Source organism: Rhinoraja longicauda, chromosome 26, assembly GCF_053455715.1.
Source record: "Rhinoraja longicauda isolate Sanriku21f chromosome 26, sRhiLon1.1, whole genome shotgun sequence".
In the NCBI taxonomy this organism is placed as follows: domain Eukaryota; kingdom Metazoa; phylum Chordata; class Chondrichthyes; order Rajiformes; family Arhynchobatidae; genus Rhinoraja; species Rhinoraja longicauda.
In genome coordinates this window covers 15953030-15973757 of record NC_135978.1, presented here as the reverse complement: position 1 = coordinate 15973757, position 20728 = coordinate 15953030, and the positions used below count along the sequence as shown (strand labels likewise).

At 41.1% G+C, this 20728-nt stretch overlaps 1 protein-coding gene across 1 annotated transcript in view; it reads right to left on the bottom strand.

The window, feature by feature from the left end:
- Positions 1–7023: 7023 nt before the first annotated feature.
- The window catches only part of lrwd1 (leucine-rich repeats and WD repeat domain containing 1), a 42234-nt gene continuing 28529 nt past the window's right edge, over positions 7024–20728 (bottom strand). The window contains exons 14-16 of the mRNA XM_078422496.1: positions 15217–15375; positions 10838–10947; positions 7024–9203 (exon numbers count right to left, since the gene is read on the bottom strand). Of these exons, the coding sequence (XP_078278622.1) occupies positions 9063–9203; positions 10838–10947; positions 15217–15375 (410 nt within the window). The 3' untranslated portion in view covers positions 7024–9062. The remainder of the gene's footprint in view (positions 9204–10837; positions 10948–15216; positions 15376–20728) is intronic.

Sequence of the window (20728 nt, the reverse complement as noted above, 5' to 3'; positions counted from 1 at the left end):
AGTGAGATACTTTACAAGTAACTTGCTAACATAAACACTTCATAACCAACAACCATAAATGGAATAAAATTGTTTGAAACCTAATAGGGATCTGTTTTCAAACAGCCATTTGCAATCGATAAATCACATCTGGGCTAAAGCCTGTAACACTGGCTTTAGCCCAATTTACAACTTTTACTCCTTATACATTTTTGTTATTTTCCATTCTATGATCAATCTAACTGAATTATGATCGCTCCCAAATGCTCACCTTTCCAGCCCAGCACCCTCTCTTGGTTAGCCTGATTTAAAAGTCCCCTTGAAATAATTCTGAATTCTAAACTTTCATTTCCTTCTACTCTAGTATTGAATTAGTAAATGCTGGGGCAGTTAAAATCCACTACAAATCTTCCCTTCGTTTTGGATTTCTATATTTTGTACGTCTATATTTGTACTTCCACCCCCCTTTGGACACTGAGATCTTAAATACAACTCCCATGACTGGCCTCTTTTCATCTCATTTGAACCTACATGGGCTCATTTGTTGATCTACAGCTTTCCATTCTTCCCCACAGAGGTGGTTTACTTCACCATCAATGTGACACCTCTTCCTGTTGACGCCTCTCTATTCCATCCAGGACCTGAATGTGGAACTGTCATTCCAGGCCAAACTTAGACCATTTTTCAGTAATAGACAATATCATCCTCCCACATGTCCATCAGGACACATTCACTATTACGCATTGTGTCACATATTCACTATTAAGCATTGTTAAAATTGTTTTTTTTCTGCCATTATTTTCTGTTTTACAGAATGTTTACTAATGTTTACTAATCCCTTGCCTTCTGCATTCAACTTCGTGATCTCCCTATTGAAATTGTAGTTGGATTCCCTCCTCATTGAAATCTAATTTTTGTGTATAAGATCACGATGGAAAAAGACAGCGTGAATACACAGTCTTTTACCCAGAGTAGGGGAATCAAAAACCAGAGGACATAGGTTTAAGATGAGAGGGGAAAGATTTAATAGGAACCTCGGAGCAATTAGTTCACACAGGGGGTGATGGTTATATGGAAGCTTCCTCTGGCAGCTTATTATATAAGCTTCCAGAGGATGTATTTGAGGTAGGTACAATAACTACATTTAAAAGACATTTGGACCAGGTATATGGAAAGGAAAGGTTTAGAACAGAGGTCGGCAACCTATGGGCCAAATCCGGCCCGTAACTCAAAATCATCCAGACCGCAGGCGTATTTTTATTCCGTCATCTAGACTGCCTTCATTTTTTTTCCCATCATCTAGACTTCATCTAGGACTTCCGTCATCTAGAATCCTAGAACAAGGGCAGTTAGCACAGCAAAACTATGATTAGCTGTGGTGGAAAGTGACTCTCTTACTTATTTTTTGTATCAGGGGTATTACAAGTCTGCATACAAGTCTACATACGTGTTTTTATGTTAAACCCAAAGAAATATCCAGCAAACCCCAATGGCTACAAAACGCAGGAAGGTGGATGCTGGGTGCCGAGTCTTCCAAGACACTTGGACAGAAAAGTACTTCTTTATACAGCACACCCACATGCCTTATCTGCCACGCAGGTGTTACTGTGAGCAAGGAGTTCAATATCAGGCGGCACTATGAAACAAAACACCCAAAATTCAGTGAAATTAGTAGGCAAGCAAGGAATCATGACTTCATAACCTTAAATGGAGCCTCGCAAATCAAAGTTCAAGAAATAAAATGTAGAATCAGAAGCACATGTGCTAGCTACGCTAGGACATGTTCTACGTTGATAGCAAAAAAATGAAGCCCTTCACTGACGGAGATTTTGTGAAAGAATGTTTGATGGCAGTTGTGGACATTCTGTGTCCCGAGAAAAAGATTTCATTTTCAAATGTCAGTCTCTCTGCAAGAACAGTTGCACGAAGAATAGAAGAAATAGCAGCGGATGTGAAAAACTGTTTAAAGCACTATTGCAAAAATTTCCAGTTCTTCTCAATAGCGCTCGATGAGAGTACAAATACCAAAGGCACCGCACAGCTGGCAGTGTTTATACGTGGAGTAAATTCAGCTTTCGACACTGTTGAGTTTGTTCAACTGGTACCTATGAAGGGTACAACCACAGGAGCAGACATTCTTGAAGCATTGCTCAAGTGCACCACAGACATGGAGCTGGTTCTATCTAAGTTAGTATGCGTAGCAACTGATGGAGCGCCAGCAATGGTTGGAGAAAAGAAAGGTGTCATGGCTCTGCTTCAAAACCACATGGAAGGCCTTGGAAGTAACCACAAAATAAAAAAAATACACTGCCTAATCCACCAGGAGGCATCGTGTGCCAAGTCTTCAAATTTGAAGGATGTGACGGACGTAGTAGGAAGAGCAGTAAACCTGATATTGTCTCGGGGACTGAACCATCGTCAGTTTCAACAACTTTTGTCGGAAGCAGAGGCCCAGTATGGAGACCTGCTCTACTTCTGCGACGTTCGGTGGCTCAGTCGAGGTGCAATGTTAGAATGTTAGAAAGAGTATATGCTCTGTGGGAAGAAATAGCAACATTCCTCTAAGGTAAAAATGTGAATGCCTCCGAATTTCGCAATCCTAAATGGCTTTCGAGTCTAGCATTTCTGGTAGATTTTACAGCTCATTTAAACAACCTCAACTTGCAACTTCAGGAAATAAATCGACTCATACATGAGATTGTGGACACATTTGTCACCTTCAAAACAAAACTACGACTGGTGGGAATGCCAGCTTGAGAAATCATGCTACGCTCATTTCCCTAGACTCCAGGGGACCCAACGGACAGACACCAACACATTTGTGATTGTGATACGGGACTTGGAAACTGAGTTTTCTTCACGTTTCGCTGACAATCGCTCATAAACAAGTAAATTCAGGCAGTTTGCCATTTCAATTGTTGTGGACATCGACATTGCACCAGAAAATGTTCAAATGGAACTTATTGAGATGCAGTGCAGCGATGTATCAAGATCTAAATTTAATGCAATGGACGTATTTCTACGAGAGTTCTACAGGAAATATCTTCTTGAAACTGGTCTGTATGCCAACTTGGTAGATCATGTGAAAAAAATGACATCAATGTTCGGCAGTACTTACATGTGCAAGCAACTCTTCTCAAAAATGAAATACACGAAGAGTAAATTAAGAAACCGACTGACTGATGCCCATTTAGATGGCATCTTGCATCTGGCCTCTTGTAGGAAGGGACGAGTGGACCAGGGAGTTATGGAGGGAACGGTCTCTGCGGAACGCAGAGAGGGGAGGGGATGGGAAGACACCACTGGCCATATCTTCCCATCCCCTCCCCTCTCTGTGTTCCGCAGAGACTGTTCCCTCCGTAACTCCCTGGTCCACTCGTCCCTTCCTACCCAAATCACACCAACCCCGGGCACTTTCCCCTGCAACCGCACGAGATGCAACACCTGTCCCTTTACCTCCCCCAACTCCATCCAAGGACCGAAACAGTCTTTCCAGGTGAGACAAAGGTTCACCTGCACCTCCTCCAACCTCATCTATTGCATCCGCTGCTCTAAATGCCAACTTATTTACATCGGCGAAACCAAGTGCAGGCTCGGCGATCGCTTCGCTGAACACCTGCGCTCGGTCTGCATTGACCAAACTGATCTCCCGGTGGCCGAGCACTTCAACTCCCCCTCCCATTCCCAGTCTGACCTTTCTGTCATGGGCCTCCTCCAGTGCCATAGTGAGGCCCACCGGAAATTGGAGGAACAGCACCTCATATTTCGCCTGGGCAGTTTGCAGCCCAGTGGTATGAACATTGACTTCTCCAACTTTAGATAGTTCCTTTGTCCCTCTCTTCCCCACCTCCTTCCCAGATCTCACTCTATCTTCCTGTCTCCACCTATATCCTTCCTTTGTCCCGCCCCCCTGACATCAGTCTGACGAAGTCTGCCTGACCTGCTGAGTTACTCCAGCATTTTGTGAATAAATACCTAATATTGAGAGACTGTCGAGCGAAAAACACCACCAAGTGTCACACTAACTGCTACGAGTCAGACAAACAGAGAGTTAGAAAGGGATGAGGGTAGATTCAATATCAGTGTCTCAAACTAACTTCTATGTAGGAAAATAACTGCAGATGCTGGTACAACTGCTATGTTCAGAAGACATAATATTGCTTAAATATATGAATATAAGTCAAAGTTTAGTTAGTATGTATTATTATTAACTCCATTTATTAACTATGGCGATAGATGTGGCCCACCATCTGCTCACAGACAATGGGTCTGGTTTAGAAGGATATGGTCCAAAAGCAGGCAGGTGAGATGAGTGTAGATGGTTTATTTTGGTTGGTCTAGGCAAGAGCTGAAGGACCTATTTCTGTGCTGTATCACTCTAAATCCATCCGTAAAGTACCAACAAACTTCTAGGTAATGAGATGGTTCCACGCTTGTTCTGATGCAACGCTTATGCCTTGTACTGGCCCCACCTCCCCTACACAAGTCCAAACGTGGCACACATAAAACTCTCCCTCCTCCACCATCTTTTCAGTCACACATTTATTTACACTACACTCCTCATTTCTATACAAAGGTAGTTGCAAAGGCAATAAACCACTGGTTATCACTTCTGATTTCCTAGATTTCATATTATTCCAAAATCACGGTAACCTGCCTGCAGACTCTAATCCTTCCTTCCAACTAGATTTTTGGTATCAATATAAATAATCATCTCTGGTTGCAATCATCCTTCCTCAAAATTCTCTACATCCTTGATCTTGGCAACAGGGAGACAACATAGTATCCTGTAATTATATCTGTAGGAGCCATCTATGTTTAGATTAGCTACTGTTGGCATATTATATTATTTTGTCTAGATATATCTTGCCGTATTATTTTGGACACTTGGGGGCGGTCATTAGATGAACAGGGTGGTGTATATATGGGCATAACAGACTGGGAGTGGTCAGATACAGGGAGGGTGAGTATATAGTTCTTACCAGACCTGTGAGCGGACGGGGGAACAGACCTGGGAAAGACTTGGAGACCTGGGACCAGACCAGGGTCAGAGCAGCCAGCTTCGACTTGTATGCAAAATAAGTACAGCCTGGTATGTTCATCTCCTTGTTTCTACAACTACTTCAATAAACAACTAATTAAACTGGAAAAATGACTGGAAGATCTGTTCTGTCGGATTTGCGTAAGTTCATTCCGACTCCATGTAGTAATGGCAATTAGAAAATAATTTATTGGATAAGTCTGGAAGTTGCCATTAAAATGTCAGTGGCCACAGTAGGGCGGAACGGTGGCGCAGCGGTAGAGTTGCTGCCTTACAGCGAATGCAGCGCCGGAGACTCAGGTTCGATCCTGACTACGGGCGCCGTCTGTACGGAGTTTGTACGTTCTCCCCGTGACCTGCGTGGGTTTTCTCCGAGATCTTCGGTTTCCTCCCACACTCCAAAGACGTACAGGTATGTAGATTAATTGGCTGGGCAAATGTAAAAATTGTCCCTAGTGGGTGTAGGATAGTGTTAGTGTGCAGGGATCGCTGGGCGGCGCGGACCCGGTGGGCCGAAGGGCCTGTTTCTGCGCTGTATCTCTAAAAAAAAATCTAAATCTGTTTATCCCTTAAAATATTGAATGTCCTATCAGTTCAGCTTTTCTGTCATTTACCTCTATCCTGCACAGTTGAGTCACTCAATGTGCCAGTGGTTTGACTGTATTCCACTGAGGAATCCTCATCTTCTCCAGCATTTGAAATAATCACCTGTTAAAGAAAAAAGATAAACTCTGTGGATCCCTGTGTCATCTGCCACTGCCTAGTAGTCACCCATTTATTTTCTACCAGAAGGAACTGCGGAATAACCATCTCTGAAAAGTGTTGTCTACATAGCACTCACACATGTAGATGCACTATAGTGTCATTAGCCCCTAGTAGAATGTCCAGCCCAACAATTGATGACACTTCCCTGTGGTTGCCCAAAAGCCAAGGAGTGTCCATGTTTTCCCACATGGTGTGAGATATACATTCATTCGGACTGAAGATCCCTAAAAAGCCTCTATTTACCAAAAATGCAAAATCCAACTCCCACATGTTAACACTTAACGTCTTTTTGCTTTATTTAATCAAATAAACATTTTCTTAATTTAACTATTAATACTTTTAATAGCAAACAACACCCCTTGCAACTTTTCAACAAATTCTCAACCTTTTAAATTCTTAACCTTCATATCTGTTCAAATTCTTAACCTTCATACCTGTTTAAACTGCAATCTCTTTAAGGAGGATTTTTGCTACCTATAAGCCATACCCAAATTCCCCAAATCTGATTCGGCCTGTTAGCAGTATCAATTATTATGTAACTACTTGTTAACTGCCACCGACAGGCAGCTGTTTACAATTGGCTAACAGTAAAGTTATATTAAATTCTGAATGCAAATCTAAAGACAAACATTGGAGCAAAATCACTTCCTAACAAAAACCCTTGCACAGCAAATTCCTGACTCTAACGTCCTGTTGAAGCTGCACTCTACGGTACACTCTGCAGGACCACCTAGTGCTTCCTTCGTTTCGTTGGGTTGCTGCTGTCTAAATTACTTAAATTATTGCATCGTATGGGAGGCGCATTCCCAATCTCGTTGTACCCCTGGGTACAATGACAATAAAGATATATTGTATTGTATTGTATTGTATTGTATTGTATAATGGTTTAAATGTACAGTACCAGCTTCCAGTATAACAGAAGGTGGGTGGAGTGAAACAGATTGCAGACTCAGAGAAAAAGAAGGAACACATGTCATCAGTCACAAAGTTAACAATTTGATAAGATGTTTTTAAATGTTCTGAGAAATTTTCTGGATTTCTATTTGTAGTTTTCTTTATGGCTCAATTTTTAAAAATCTAACTCATAAAAAATCATTTATCAGAAATCAGCAGCAATGGCCAGGTGAAACATTGAAAACCATAAACCTGGATTTATTTCAAAATAACTACGAGAAAAGCCAATGAAGCTCATGATGGTCTATTTAATTCTATTTTTGACAGTTATTGAATTGCTTCTATCAAATAGGTGTCTGATAAATTAATATGCAAGACAGGTCAGCAACCTATTTTACTTTAAGTAAATGCACCCCAAATAAATTAAAGTAAAAAAAGAGAAAAACATAATAAAGCAGAACAGAAAGTGTCTAATTTTATACCACATCTTCAATCATTCCAGACTATACAAAGCATAATTTTTAACAATAGATTATTTTACTCTTGTATCTGAAATATTAAGAAAATATCAATAGCACACATGATGAATGAACGAATACGTTTATTGGCCAAGTATGTACACATGCAAGGAATGTGCCTTGGTGCTCCACTCGCAAGTAACAACACGAACATACAGTAAACGATTAAGAATAAAGCATAAAACATTAAGAATACAACATTACAGTTTAAACATGTGAGTGAAATAAATCAGAGCAAAAAGAGACTATAAACTTTTGGTTATTGAGTGGAGCTACTACTCACGGAAAAAAAGCTGTTTTTATGTCTGGCTGTGGCTGTTTTGACAGCCACATTAGACCATTAGATGGTCTAAAACATTAGACCATTACAATTCGTTTGTAAGTTAGATGATAATAGGTGATCATTTCATCAATGAAGACACAAGAGATTGCAGATGCTGGAATCTTTAATTTCAAAAAAAATAGCTGGAAGAACTTAGCCGGTCAGGCAGCATTTTTTGGTTGAGATACAGTTTAGTTTAGAGATACATTTAGTTTAGAGATACAGCACACGGAAACAGGCCTTTTGGCCCACCGAGTCCGCTCTGACCAGCGATCCCCGAACACTAACACTATCCTTTCCACACTAGGGACAATTTCAATTATACCAAACCAATTAACCTACAAACCTGTATGTATTTGGAATGAAGGGAAGTGTCCAAAGATGCTGCCTGCCCTGCAGAGTTCCCCCAGCAGTTTGTTTTTTTTGCTCATCATTCCATTTATGGTTGTTTTATTCTGGTGAATAAAGCTATAGCCACATGACATACAAGATGTTTAATGTACAATGATTATATTATATTATGAGTACATGATTTGCTCTTCAAGTCAATGTTTAACTTTAAGATACTTATTTAAGGATACAAGGTTTGATTACTGTTTAGATGAAGCTATAGTTTGACAACTCTTTAGGTTGGAAGCAATAACATTATCTTTGGTTTTTACGATCATTAAAACAATAAAATATTTCACTTCCTGGCCAGATTAATTATTTTTGAAGTGTAAACAAAAAATGCAATGGTGTTATACATGAAACTCGAACTATGATGGACTCTAAAAAGTACACACAAAAGGCAATCGTTTCTAATATGCAGATAAATATTTCCAATGACAATTTAATTAATTTTAAATTTTATGGAGTAATGAGGTCATAAGGGAGAATATATAAGAAAGTGTCAGATTTCAAATCTGCTTAAAAACATTAGACCATAAATCAATGAAGGAACATTGATTCCAAAGACGTACGGGTATGTAGGTTAATTTGACTGGGTAAATGTAAAAAATTGTCCCTAGTGTGTGTAGGATAGTGTTAATGTGCGGGGATCGCTGGGCGGCGCGGACTTGGTGGGCCGAAAGGGCCTGTTTCCGCGCTGTATATATATGATATGATATGATATGAACAGCAATTACACCCTGCAGCCTAAAGAAGAACTAAAAGTCACATTTCTGTTCAGTAATAAAATAATGTCTTGCACGTTATATATTAACTATACTTATTTCAAATCACCTTTCATTAGCAGCATGAAACCTGTTCGAATTTGTTGCAGTGACTCAATGATTCTTATACCTCATCCATATTTCTCATACAAACATTTTGACTTCTGAGATAAATCGCAGGACCCATTAGGATGCCAGAGTGCATCGTTCAGTTGCGATAAAAGTCCAGGAAAAAAGGGTCTCTGAAGAAGGGTCTCGACCCGAAAAGTCACCCGTTCCTTTTCTCCTGAGATGCTGCCTGACCCGCTGAGTTACTCCAGCATTTTGTGTCTACCTGCGATAAAAGTCCAGGTGGCTATGGTCTGGATATCCAGTTCTTCTGACGATAATTATATTCTTTTCCAAATAACGATAATGTTTTTATCTGTTGCTGCCACAAGATATTTAAATTCTGTATCAGTAATTGCAACATTTATCAAAGTTCCTTCAACTATTTCGCCTTTTGCTTCTATAGTTGGCCACTTCAGAATCTGCAAAATACCCAAAGATATTAGTCAGATGAGCAAATGTAGGCATTAACTATCCTTCACAGTGTATTTTATAAGTACATCAATGTAATTATTTGATGCAGTTAGATAATCATTCAATGCTATTCACTGAAGTTATAGTTTCTCATAGACCTTTCCGTTCCTTCGCATGTCATCTATGTATGGACATTGGCAAAATACTCATTGGAAGGTTATGAGAAAATCAAGCTCCTAATGTCATTCCTCTGAAGATATTTAACATAAAAGTTTATGATCTGGAAGTATAGCTTCGGTTATTTCTCCCTTCAACTTTGACAATCAACTGAGTATTAGAACAAACTGTGATGGAATATGTACAATAACTCTTTTAGAACTCTGCTATTAAAAATCAAGCACTGTATCTTCAAAGGCTATTCCACTAAGAATACAATATTTTCCTGTGAGATTGTTCTAAGCATATGTTATAACATTTAAAATAAACAGGAAGCCAATTTCTAATCAGCTAAAGCTAAAGCCAGTCCAGATCTCACTGAGAATGGAAAGATATTCTAATTTACTTCACACAGAACTTTTCAGTGAGGACATTATGCAGGTGCTAAAACAGTCTTAAGCAACTCTATTGCAAATAAATTGGAATCTTTGCACTCTTGCTTCTGACTTGCTTGGTCAGTTGCTGCTCCATCAGGCATACAGTCCCTGGAAATTACCTACCAGTTCAACCTCTTTAAAGTAATGTCCTAAGACATTTGAACAGGAGGCACCTTGGAACCAGGAACAGTACTATAAAAGGCGCTGTCCCGCTGTATGTTGAGTTCCCAGGGCCAACATCAGCACTGGCAAGTGGAGCAGAGTGGGACAGTGTGGGGCAAGTGGCTTGAGCCTCAAGGAGGCAGCTGGTGCAACAGTAATGCGGCAATGAATGATAGCAAGCAGACAGTGATTAGAACAGAGGGAAGGTAAGGGAACCGTGAGAATTATGGCATTTGTAAAAAAAATCACTCAAAATATCTGTTTCAGGCAAAGTAAAAATTATGATTCTTGTGAATGGCCCTTGGAAATTGATTCGGATTGTAAATCTGATTCACGGATTTACATTCCAAACAAAAGATATGCATCACTGGCCTAAACTGTTTTATCGGTTTGACAGCCAGATTAGCTCTTCCTTGTTAAGAAAATGCGCAAAAAAAAGGTTTGTAGGACAAAAATGTGGTAAAAAAGCTAAAATTCTGCATTGATATAATCTTGACTCACAGGAAAACACAGGCATATTCACAATTGGTATACTCCTGCTACGGATAAGTGGTATCCAAGAGACAATTGTCATATTCAAAATCCAAAGATTGATGCAGTATTTCAAAAGCTTTTCCCCACATCAGTAATAATAGTGAGAATGCAACCATACATCAGAGAGAGTTGGGAAATTTGAACGGCACTCCATCTGATATGATATGATTTCATTTGAACACTAACATTAAAAATAACTGCAACAGATAAATTGGATTTTCTTCAAAAGGTTGTAGGAAATCTTACAATTTTTGTATTCCACTCATGAACAATGTCTTGGGAAAAACCATTTGGCGACAATGTTTAAAATCTAGATACTAACTTTAATTCAATTTTGTGTCAGTAAAAGATACCTGCGTTGGTGAAGTCTTTTTGCCAGAATTCACATATTCAGTGCTGATCTCATCGAACATATACATCCAAACGTCTCCTTTCTCATCTCCACATAGAAGATAGTTTTCAGCTGTAGAAAGAATTCTGCTTAATTTTTGCGATATTTAATTATTTTCAACCTTGATCTCTTTAAAAGTTCCTATTTATAATACAATTCTTTAACGTTTCATTTTAAAAGTTTTAGTGCCTTTACTTTGACCACTTTGTTTTAAGTTAAAGTATCAAATAAAGAAACTAGAGTCAATGAAAAGCATACAATTAAAATGACTGAATGGTATTTCCCACCATGTTGTTTCAAGGTTTCAAGGCCAACTTATTGTCACGTGTACCAATTAAGGTACATTGAAATTCGAATTACCATACAGCCATACTAAAAAAAAAGCAACAAGACACACAACTACATAAAAGTTAACATAAACATCCACCACAGCAGATTCCCCACACTCCTCACTGTGATGGAAGGCAATAAAGTCCAATCCTTTTCCTCTTTTATTCTCCCGCAGCCGGGGCGATCGAAGTTCCTGCATCGGGGCGGTCGAAGCCCCTGCATCGGGGTGATCAAAACTCCCGCGTCGGGGCAGTTGAAGCTCCCGCGTCGGGGCGGTCGAAGCTCCTGCGTCGGGGCGGTCGAAGCTCCTGCGTCGGGGCGGTCGAAGCTCCTGCGTCGGGGCGGTAGATGCTCCTGCGTCGGGACGGTCGAAGCTCCTGCGTCGGGGCGGTAGATGCTCCTGTGTCGGGGCGATAGATGCTCCTGTGTCGGGGCGATAGATGCTCCTGTGTCGGGGCGGTTGAAGCTCCTGCGTCGGGGCGGTTGAAGCTCCTGTGTCGGGGCGATAGATGCTCCTGCGTCGGGGCGGTCGAAGCTCCTGCGTCGGGGCGATAGATGCTCCTGTGTCGGGGCAATAGATGCTCCTGCGTCGGGGCGATAGATGCTCCTGCGTCGGGGCGATAGATGCTCCTGCGTCGGGGCGATAGATGCTCCTGCGGCTTGTTGTTCCCGAAGTCGGTCTCTAAGCAGAAACCGCGAGCTCCGTGATGTTAAGTCCGCAGGCTCCCGCGGTGAAGCTCTCAAAGTCTGTCTCCAGCAAAGGCCGCCAACTCCTCGATGTTAGGCCGCAATGCGGACGGAGAAACGATACAGAAAAAAAATCGCATCTACTTTGAGGTAAGAGATTAGAAAAAGTTTCCGCCAACTCCCCCCTCCCCCACATAAAAAAGCTAAAGAACACTAAAATTATACATTTAACACATACAAACAACAAAGAAGGAAGGGACAGACAGACTGTTGGCGAAGCAGCCATTGCTGGTGGCATCCGATGGTTGATGTCACATTATGGAATCAACACCATTACAGAACATTCCATGTATACATTTCCTTACCTCCACACATTACTAGTGGTTTAAAAATATTTCCAATCCTATTGTACATCATCAGTGGTATTTTAATGCAATGATGAAGAATGGGCAGACTACTTATTTATACACACAACTTGATTTTACTTTCAATCAATAGAATGCAAAATAGGTAGGTAATCTAGACGATCTCCTGATAGGCAGCCGAGCACAATTATCCATATCATTATTTGTCCCTTATTCCTATAATATTTCCTAACAATTCTTTTTGGGGTTATAGCTATGTCCTCCAGATAGCCTTAAATGTGGATATATTATGGAAAGATATTAAAGAACAGGGTTGTTGTAGTGGGTGTCCTCAATATTAATTAGGGCGTCTTAGAACCAGAAGCTGAGACGGGACAGAATTTGTAAGGTTCAGCCAGGATAATTACTTGACAAAGGATGATGATAGTCCAACTATGGAAGGGGCTATAATAGACTTTGCATTGAGAAATGAATCTGGTCAGGTGATTGGCGTTTCAGTTGGAGAACACTTTGAATATAATGCTATAATGCTAAGTTTTCAGTTAAGGTTAAGTCTGAATATAAGGGGAAACTGCTATCTTGGATAAAGGCTAATTACAGCACTATTAGGCAGGAGCTGCGGAGAGTAGATGGGGAGTGGCTTCTTTTTTAAAGTTTAGAGATACAGCGCAGAAACAGGCCCTTCAAGTCCACACCGACCAGCAATCCCTGCACATTAACATTATCCTACACACACTGGGGACAATTTACACATACACCAAGCCAATTAACCTACAAACCTGTACGTCTTTGGAGTGTGGGAGGAAACTGAAGATCTCGGAGAAAACCCACGCAGTCACGGGGAGAACGTACAAACTCCATACAGACAGCAAGCACTGTAAGGCAGAAACTCTACCGCTGCACCACCATGGCCGTCTGGATTTCTCTTGGCTAGATCCACATGTGGGTGTCATTTAAAGGCAAGCTGGTTAAAATTCAGGGCCAATATGTTCCCGCAAGGAAGAAATACAAGGATGCAAGTGTCAGTAAACTTGGATGACAAGAAAGGTTGCAAATCTAGTCAAAAAGAAAAAGGAAGTATATGTAAGGATTATGAAGCTGAAATTAGACAAGATCCTTGAAGAATATAAAAGTAATAAAAAACTTAAAACAGGGTAAGGCATTTGATAAAGTCCCGCATGGTAGGCTGATCAGTAGATTAAGATGCATGGGACTCACGGTGACTTGCTCGTATGGATTCTGAACTGGCTTATTCAGTGAAGACAGAGTATTGCGGTGGAAGGATATTATTCTGTCTGGACGTCTATGACCAGTGGAGTTCTGCAGTGATCTCTGTTGTTTGTGATATATATAAATGACTTGAACGTAAATGTAGGCTGATATGTTTGCAGACATTAAAATTGGTGGAGTTGCGGAGAGTGACGAAGGCTGTTAAAATGTACAGCGGGATATAGATCATCTACAGAAATGGACAGAGAAATGGCAGATGGAGCTTAATCTGAGCAGTTGTGAGGCGTTGGAGGTCAAATGGTATGGGGAAAGTGTACAGTTAATGGCAAGACCCCAAACAGCATTGATGTACAAAGGGATCTTGGGGTCCAAGTCCGTAGCTTCCTGAAAGTGTTAACATAAGTAGATGGAATGGTAAAGGAGGTGTATGGTATGCTTGCCTTCATTGATCAGGGCAATATTATAAGAGTCAGGAAGTCATGTTGTAGCTTTATAAAATTTTGGCTAGGCTGCATTAATAGTATTGTGTGCAGTTTTGCTCGCTCCATTACAGGAAGGATGTGGAGACTTTGGAGAGGGGGCAGAAGAGTTTTACTAGAATACTGGCCAATCTCTAGTGAATTGAGAGGGTAATCGTCACAAGAGGTTGAACAAACTTGCATTATTTTCTCTGGAATGTCAGAGGTTGTGGGGAAACCTGAATATAAAATTATGAGAGGCATAGATAGACAGTCAGAACCTTTCTCACAGGGTGCAAACATCATGGACTAGAGGACATAGCTTTAAGGTGAGAGGGGCAAAGTTTCAAGGAGACGTGCAGGGCAAGTTTATTTAGTTTTACGCAGAGTGATGGGTGCCTGGAATATGCTGCCAGGGGTGGTGGGGCCAGATACAATAATGGCAGTTAAGAGGCTTTTAGATGGTTTGATAACTTTCGCTAAGTTGTAATTTAGAGAGGCAAATGGATGTGCATGGAATGGAGGGATATGGATCACATGCAAAGGTGATTAGTTTACCTTGGAACCGTGTTCGGCATGATCATTGTGGGCTAAAAGGCATGTTCCGGTGCTGTACTGTTCTATGTTCATCCTCCCAAGATTTAATTGTTCATCATCATTCATGCCAATCATTCAATCTTTTGAAGACTTTAACATTGCACAGGACTCAAAGAATGCTGTGGTTTTGTCATGCCTACAGCAGACATATGATGCCACAGCAGATACTCGATACAATGGATCTCACGAGGCCATTTCTAACAAGCAATATTAGAGATTATAAGCAGCCGAGGAAAACATAAAATACCGTAAATATGGGTAACTAAAATACCATTATGTTCTAATGTTGTAGCAACAAAACAAACCCTGGAGAAACCCAGCAGGCCAAGTAGCATCTGTGGAGAAAATGTACAGTTGACGTTTGGGATCAAAACCCATCATCTGCACTGGAAGACCTAAAGTTGTACTTGCTTATTACAATAATAATGTTCACATAATAATTGTAGAACTTAACCAAAATATTAGGAAGCACTTTTAATTTAACACATTATTTAGAGAGGGGTAATAATTTAACATAATGGAATTCCACATTTAAATAAACTTCAAAATTCATCAAAAAAGTTTACTGAATACAATATTACCATAAAATGGCAGAAGATGAACAAATGTTTATTGGGATAAATAAATAGCAAAATCATGAAAAAGTTGTTGTTCAAGACTTCTTATGTACTCACCTGGACAAGCAGCAAGCGCTATGTAAAGCTGTTCTGTGTTGGACCACTCAAACTCTCTCAGAATCTCTGCATGCACCTTAGTATTCTGTTTCTTCCGTTTTTGTAAAGTCTTATTCCAGCTCCACAGGTATATTGAACCTTGCATGGAACTTTTGGAAGCTGTTCAATCACAAGGTAAAATATGTTTGTCTAAAAGATTCTATAATCATTAAAGAAGCAGCAATTAAGTAAATTACAAATAATTTCAAATGATATCTTCAGACGAGTGATGTAGCATTAAATGACTGTTTTAATCAAGATTGCCCAAACGTCTGGGCTTGAAGAACCATTTTCATGCCAATGGAGAAGAAAGTGGGACAAAGTTATTGTTGATAGTTTTGTACCCGAGGCCACTGGATATGTACTGAGACAACAACCGGCTCACAACATTTGTCCCTGTCATTTATGCAAACCTTTATCACGGGTTTCCAAAGTCCGTGACAACATTGCAACAGGTCTTGACTGGAGAATGAGGTCCGTTTTCGTGGCAGTTTAAGGACTGGACCTTAAGACACTCTTGGAGAGTCAGAAGTTTCAACTTTCTCCATGCAGGGGCCTTCTTTAATTTTCTTTCATCATTTCTGATGGTTCTCCCCTACTGTCTCAACCTACAGTAGGTACAACCCTGCATCCCCAAACATCCGAGTAACATCTGCTCCCTCCAACCAATACTCATCATAACTATATGTCATTCTATGCCACCAACTAAAATTCATCCATCCATATGATTCTCTTTGCTATCCTTTTCAAATCTTCATTCCCACCACAACATCTCAATTACTTTTCTATTAAATCTCTGACATCTCCTCGCTTCTATGCCACAACAATGCCATCATTCTTCCATTATAAGTAGCAGCTTGGCAATCCAGGAATTAATCATTGAGAAGACATGTCACTAACTATAGCTTATTTTTCAACTGTGGCTTAACTAGTTCAAGCCAGACTGCAATAACTACAAAACCAAATTATACCATTCAAAGCTGAGGTATTTTGTAAGGGCAAATAGTGGAATCAAGTGCTGGCACACCAGGACAAGGTGATAAACCTCTTATTGGCAGGTATCACTTTAGAAACAATGGTAGATTGGGGAGGGAGATTTATTGTCTATACATATGAGATCAGGGAGGTACAGGCAGTGAGAGGAAGCAAAACTGAGACAATGCAACGAGTCTATCCCAAAGGACATAAACATAGCACAAAAAGTAAGGAAATTTGTGTTTGGTAGATTATTTCTTTGTTGTAACAATGCTTCTTGGCAATAAATCTTATACCGTTGGAAAGCTTGTTTATTTCCCTTTTAAATGGTGCCACATTTGTAAGGAACATGCATTTGTGGGATGAGCAGCAGAGCTGAGTATATGGGATGCGCCCATGAAAAATTTGCCAAATCTTCTCTGCCAATGCCAAACAGCTTATTCTGCCATTGACTCTTGTTCGGTGTTGTTTGGTGGATTGGATGATTGGTCTGAAGAAACAAGACATATTGGCAATTTAACAATTTATTCATTTAATAAACAGGAGCCACAGTAGCGTGTGGAAGAACCATACACAGCCACAACAGCCTGGCACCTCCTCCTCATGCTGGTCACCAGCCTGGTCACACACTGTTGTGGGATGGCATCCCATTCTTGTCAGCACCTGGGGGTACCAGAAGCTCAAAACAAGAGTCAATAGCAACAGCAGAATAAGCTGTTTGGCATTGGCAGAGAAGATTTGGCAAATTTTTCATGGGCGCATCCCATATACTCAGCTCTGCTGCTCATCCCACAAATGCATGTTCCTTACAAATGTGGCACCATTTAAAAGGGAAATAAACAGGCTTTCCAACGGTATAAGATTTATTGCCAAGAAGCATTGTTACAACAAAGAAATAATCTACCAAACACAAATTTCCTTACTTTTTGTGCTATGTTTAGATACAGCACTGGAAGAACTTTAATGCTAAGTTGGCAGTATTGATACTGATGCTCCATCATAGAAATTCACAGCCTCAAGGTGCTCAAGCACAAAGCAATCCTTATGCTGTTCTCAGCCACAGTACTTCTTGAAGACTATAAAATCTTTCACTATTTCTGTAAATAGCAAGCAGCACAACTCTGAACAACTAGCAGTCCTTTAGCATCAAATCTCCAAGTAATTTATGATTTTTTTAAGCACCAATGGGGAGGTTCTTCCTGTTACAAAGCAACTGGTAGCGCCGTCAGCGATGGAAGCTTCGCCAACAGTCTGTCTGTCTTTTTTGTTATTTTTAGTGTGTTTTAAAAGTTTGTGTTAATGTTCTCTGGTTTGTTTTATGTGGGGGGTGGGGGAGGGGGCCGTGGGAAACTTTTTTCAATCTCCTAACTTGCCAGAGATGTGATTTTTTTCCGGATACAATACAATACAATATCCTTTATTGTCATTGTACAAGTACAACGAGATTTTGAATGTTGCTTCCATATCAATGCTATCAAATCAAATATATAAATAAATCACAGCGAAAATGAAAACAACAAAAAGGGGGGGGGGAGGAAAAAAAAGGAGGAACAAGGTAAAGTGCAAAAAAAGGTTCATACAAGGGTCAGTTGTGCCAGATGACCCTGGGGGCAGAGACAGATCATGGCGGGCTCTCAGGAGGACCGATTCAGAGCAGCTATAGCTCTAGGGATAAAGCTGTTTCTTAGTCTGGAGGTGCGGCGCAGAAGACTTTGTAACGTCTGCCAGATGGAAGTAGTTCAAACAGACAGTGGCATGAGTATGTGGAGTCTTTGTAGATGCTGGTGGCTTTCCTGAGGCAGCGTGCCTTGTAGAGATCATATCTCCTCCAGGGCTGGTAGCTGTATCCCAATGATCCTCTACACTCTGCAGACGACCCGCTGAAGAGCTTTCCTGTCTGCTGCCGTGCAGCTGAGATACCACACATATGTCAGTATGCTCTCTGTAGTGCAGCGGTAGAAGGTCATCAGTAGCTGTTGTGGCAGACCAACCTTTTGTAGCGTTCTCAGGAAAAACAGCCGTTGCTGTGCTTTTTCAACTAGCGCAGCAGTGTTGGTGGACCATGTGAGGTTCTGTGAGATGTGTGTGCCCAGAAACCTGAAGCTGGACACTCTCACCACTTCGTCCCCGTTGATGAGGACTGGAGCGTATTCCTCATTCTGTAACCTTCTATGGTTGATAATTAGCTCCTTGGTCTTAGTTGTGTTTGGGACAGGTTGTTCTCTGAGCACCAGTCCTTAAGTATCCATCCTGGGACTCCGACCGGGCCTGCAGCCTTGCATGGGTTGATCCTCTGCAGCGTGCCCTGTACATCATGTGTGCTCAATGTGAGCACCTGATCGTCCTCCAAGGACGGAATTTTACCACTCATGTTGTTGTTGCCGGTTTCAAAGCGCGCAAAGAAGGTGTTGAGCTCGTTGACCAGTGTGACATCACTGCACGGGCAGGCAGGGTTGCTCTTGTAATCAGTGATATCCCTGATGCCTTGCCACATGCTTCTGGTGTCAGTGCTTTTGAAGTGATCTTCCACACGTAGTCTGTGAAGGTCTTTGGCCCTTTTTATGCCTTTTTTCAGGTTTGACCTGGCAACACTGTATGTTACAGTGTCCCCGGATTTAAGGCCATTGTTGCATGCCCTGGCAGATTTTGTACCTCTTTATTCATCCACGAGGCTCGTATCAGCTCCCTGATCATCTCTCCGGTCGCACTGCGGCCTAACATCATGGAGCTGGCGGCCTTGCTCGAGACTGACTTTGAGCCCCAACGCGGGACCGTGGACTTACCATCGGAGCCTGCGATCGACGCTCCAACCGTGGCCTGCAGATTTCAACACCAAGGAGCTCGCAGTCTTGGGTAGAGACTGATGTCGGGAAGTTCCAAGCCACACAAGGTTCGACCAGCCCCGACCCGGGGTCCGATCGCCCGGCGCGGGAAGCTGAGGCCCCCCCCGATGTGGGAGCTTGATCGCTCCGACGCGGAGGGCCCGATCGCCGGCTGCGGGAGCCAAGATCGCTCCGACAACGGAAGGTTCGAGTGCCCCAAACGTGGGAGAACAAAGAAGGGAAGAAGATTGAACTTTTCTTTGCTTTCCATCACAGTGAGGAATGTGGGGGAGTCACTGTGGTGGATGTTCATGTAAAAAATTTATTTGGGTGTCTTTTTGCTCTTTATTGGTACGACTGTATGGCAAATCAAATTCCCCGTATGTTGCAAAACATACTTGGCTAATAAATTACTATTATGATTATGATAAATTACTATTATGATTATATGTGCTTTAGCTGGAATTGTGCAGCCCAATTTGATTACATTGGAACAAGGGATAAAGTCACCATATGCCTTTCCTGATGCTTCCCGGCTAACTTATGCAATAAATGCTCCAGCACATTGACCCATTTGTGGACGGTAGAAATCAGGATAGAAATGTACTTTTCTGTATCATGCAATAAATTGGAAGCAAGATGGTAGCCATAGAACCATTAAACTGAAGGCTACAAAGCCCCATTTATGTGGCCCATAAATCTATACAATAGGACGGTAAACTTGCATTACCCATATTCTATTTAATTAGGAAACAAGATTTTATTTGAAGAAGCTGAATTGGTTAGAATTGTTGGTTGAAGGTACAATAGCATTCTGATATCCAGTTCCATTTGAAAAGCCAGACACAAATTTTAATGCGGCAGTGAGCAATCTGGCCCTTTGAACCTCCTTCATTCTACATTAAGATCATGGCTGATCTTCTTCCTAAGCACCATTTTGCAGCACTAATGTATAATCAAAGGATTCTGTGATAAGGTCCAGAAATCAATCAATCAATCTGTTGTTATTAAACGCAATAACTAAACATCCTGAGCCCTTCAGGGAAGGCAATTCCAAAGTTTCACAATCCTGTGAATAAACTTTTCATCTCAGTCATAAGCCTGAAACCCTTATTCTGAAACTTGGCTCATGTCTACTCCTTAGCCAGTAAAACATCTTCCCTGCATCTGTCAATCCCATTACGAATATTGTACATTATAATAATAATAATCCATTTATTTTATATAGCGCCTTATCACATGCTCAAAGCGCTTTACAAAAACAATTAACATAGAAACAAACAGACAAACTATCCTGACGGAAAAGCGGCGAATACTCAACGCCAGCGTCCTCTCACGTCAGGGTCCAGCAGTAGACATTAAAAAGCACAAGACACACAGATATAATTTTTTACACAAAACAGCCATCACAGTGATTGCTCTAGGCACACCCTCACTGTGATGGAAGGCAAAGTCTTATCTCCTCCTCATTCTTCTCCCGTGGTGCCACGAGGTGATGTAGGATCTCATCCCATTCTTCTAAACTAGAAAATGAGGTCCCAGTCTAGTTAGTCTGTCCTCATATAGCCAACCTGCCAATTGTGGAATCAGTCTAGTGGATCTTTGCATGTATAACAAGGCTCACAAAGGCCTTATACAATCACATTAACAATTTTTTCTCCTGTACACAATTCTTA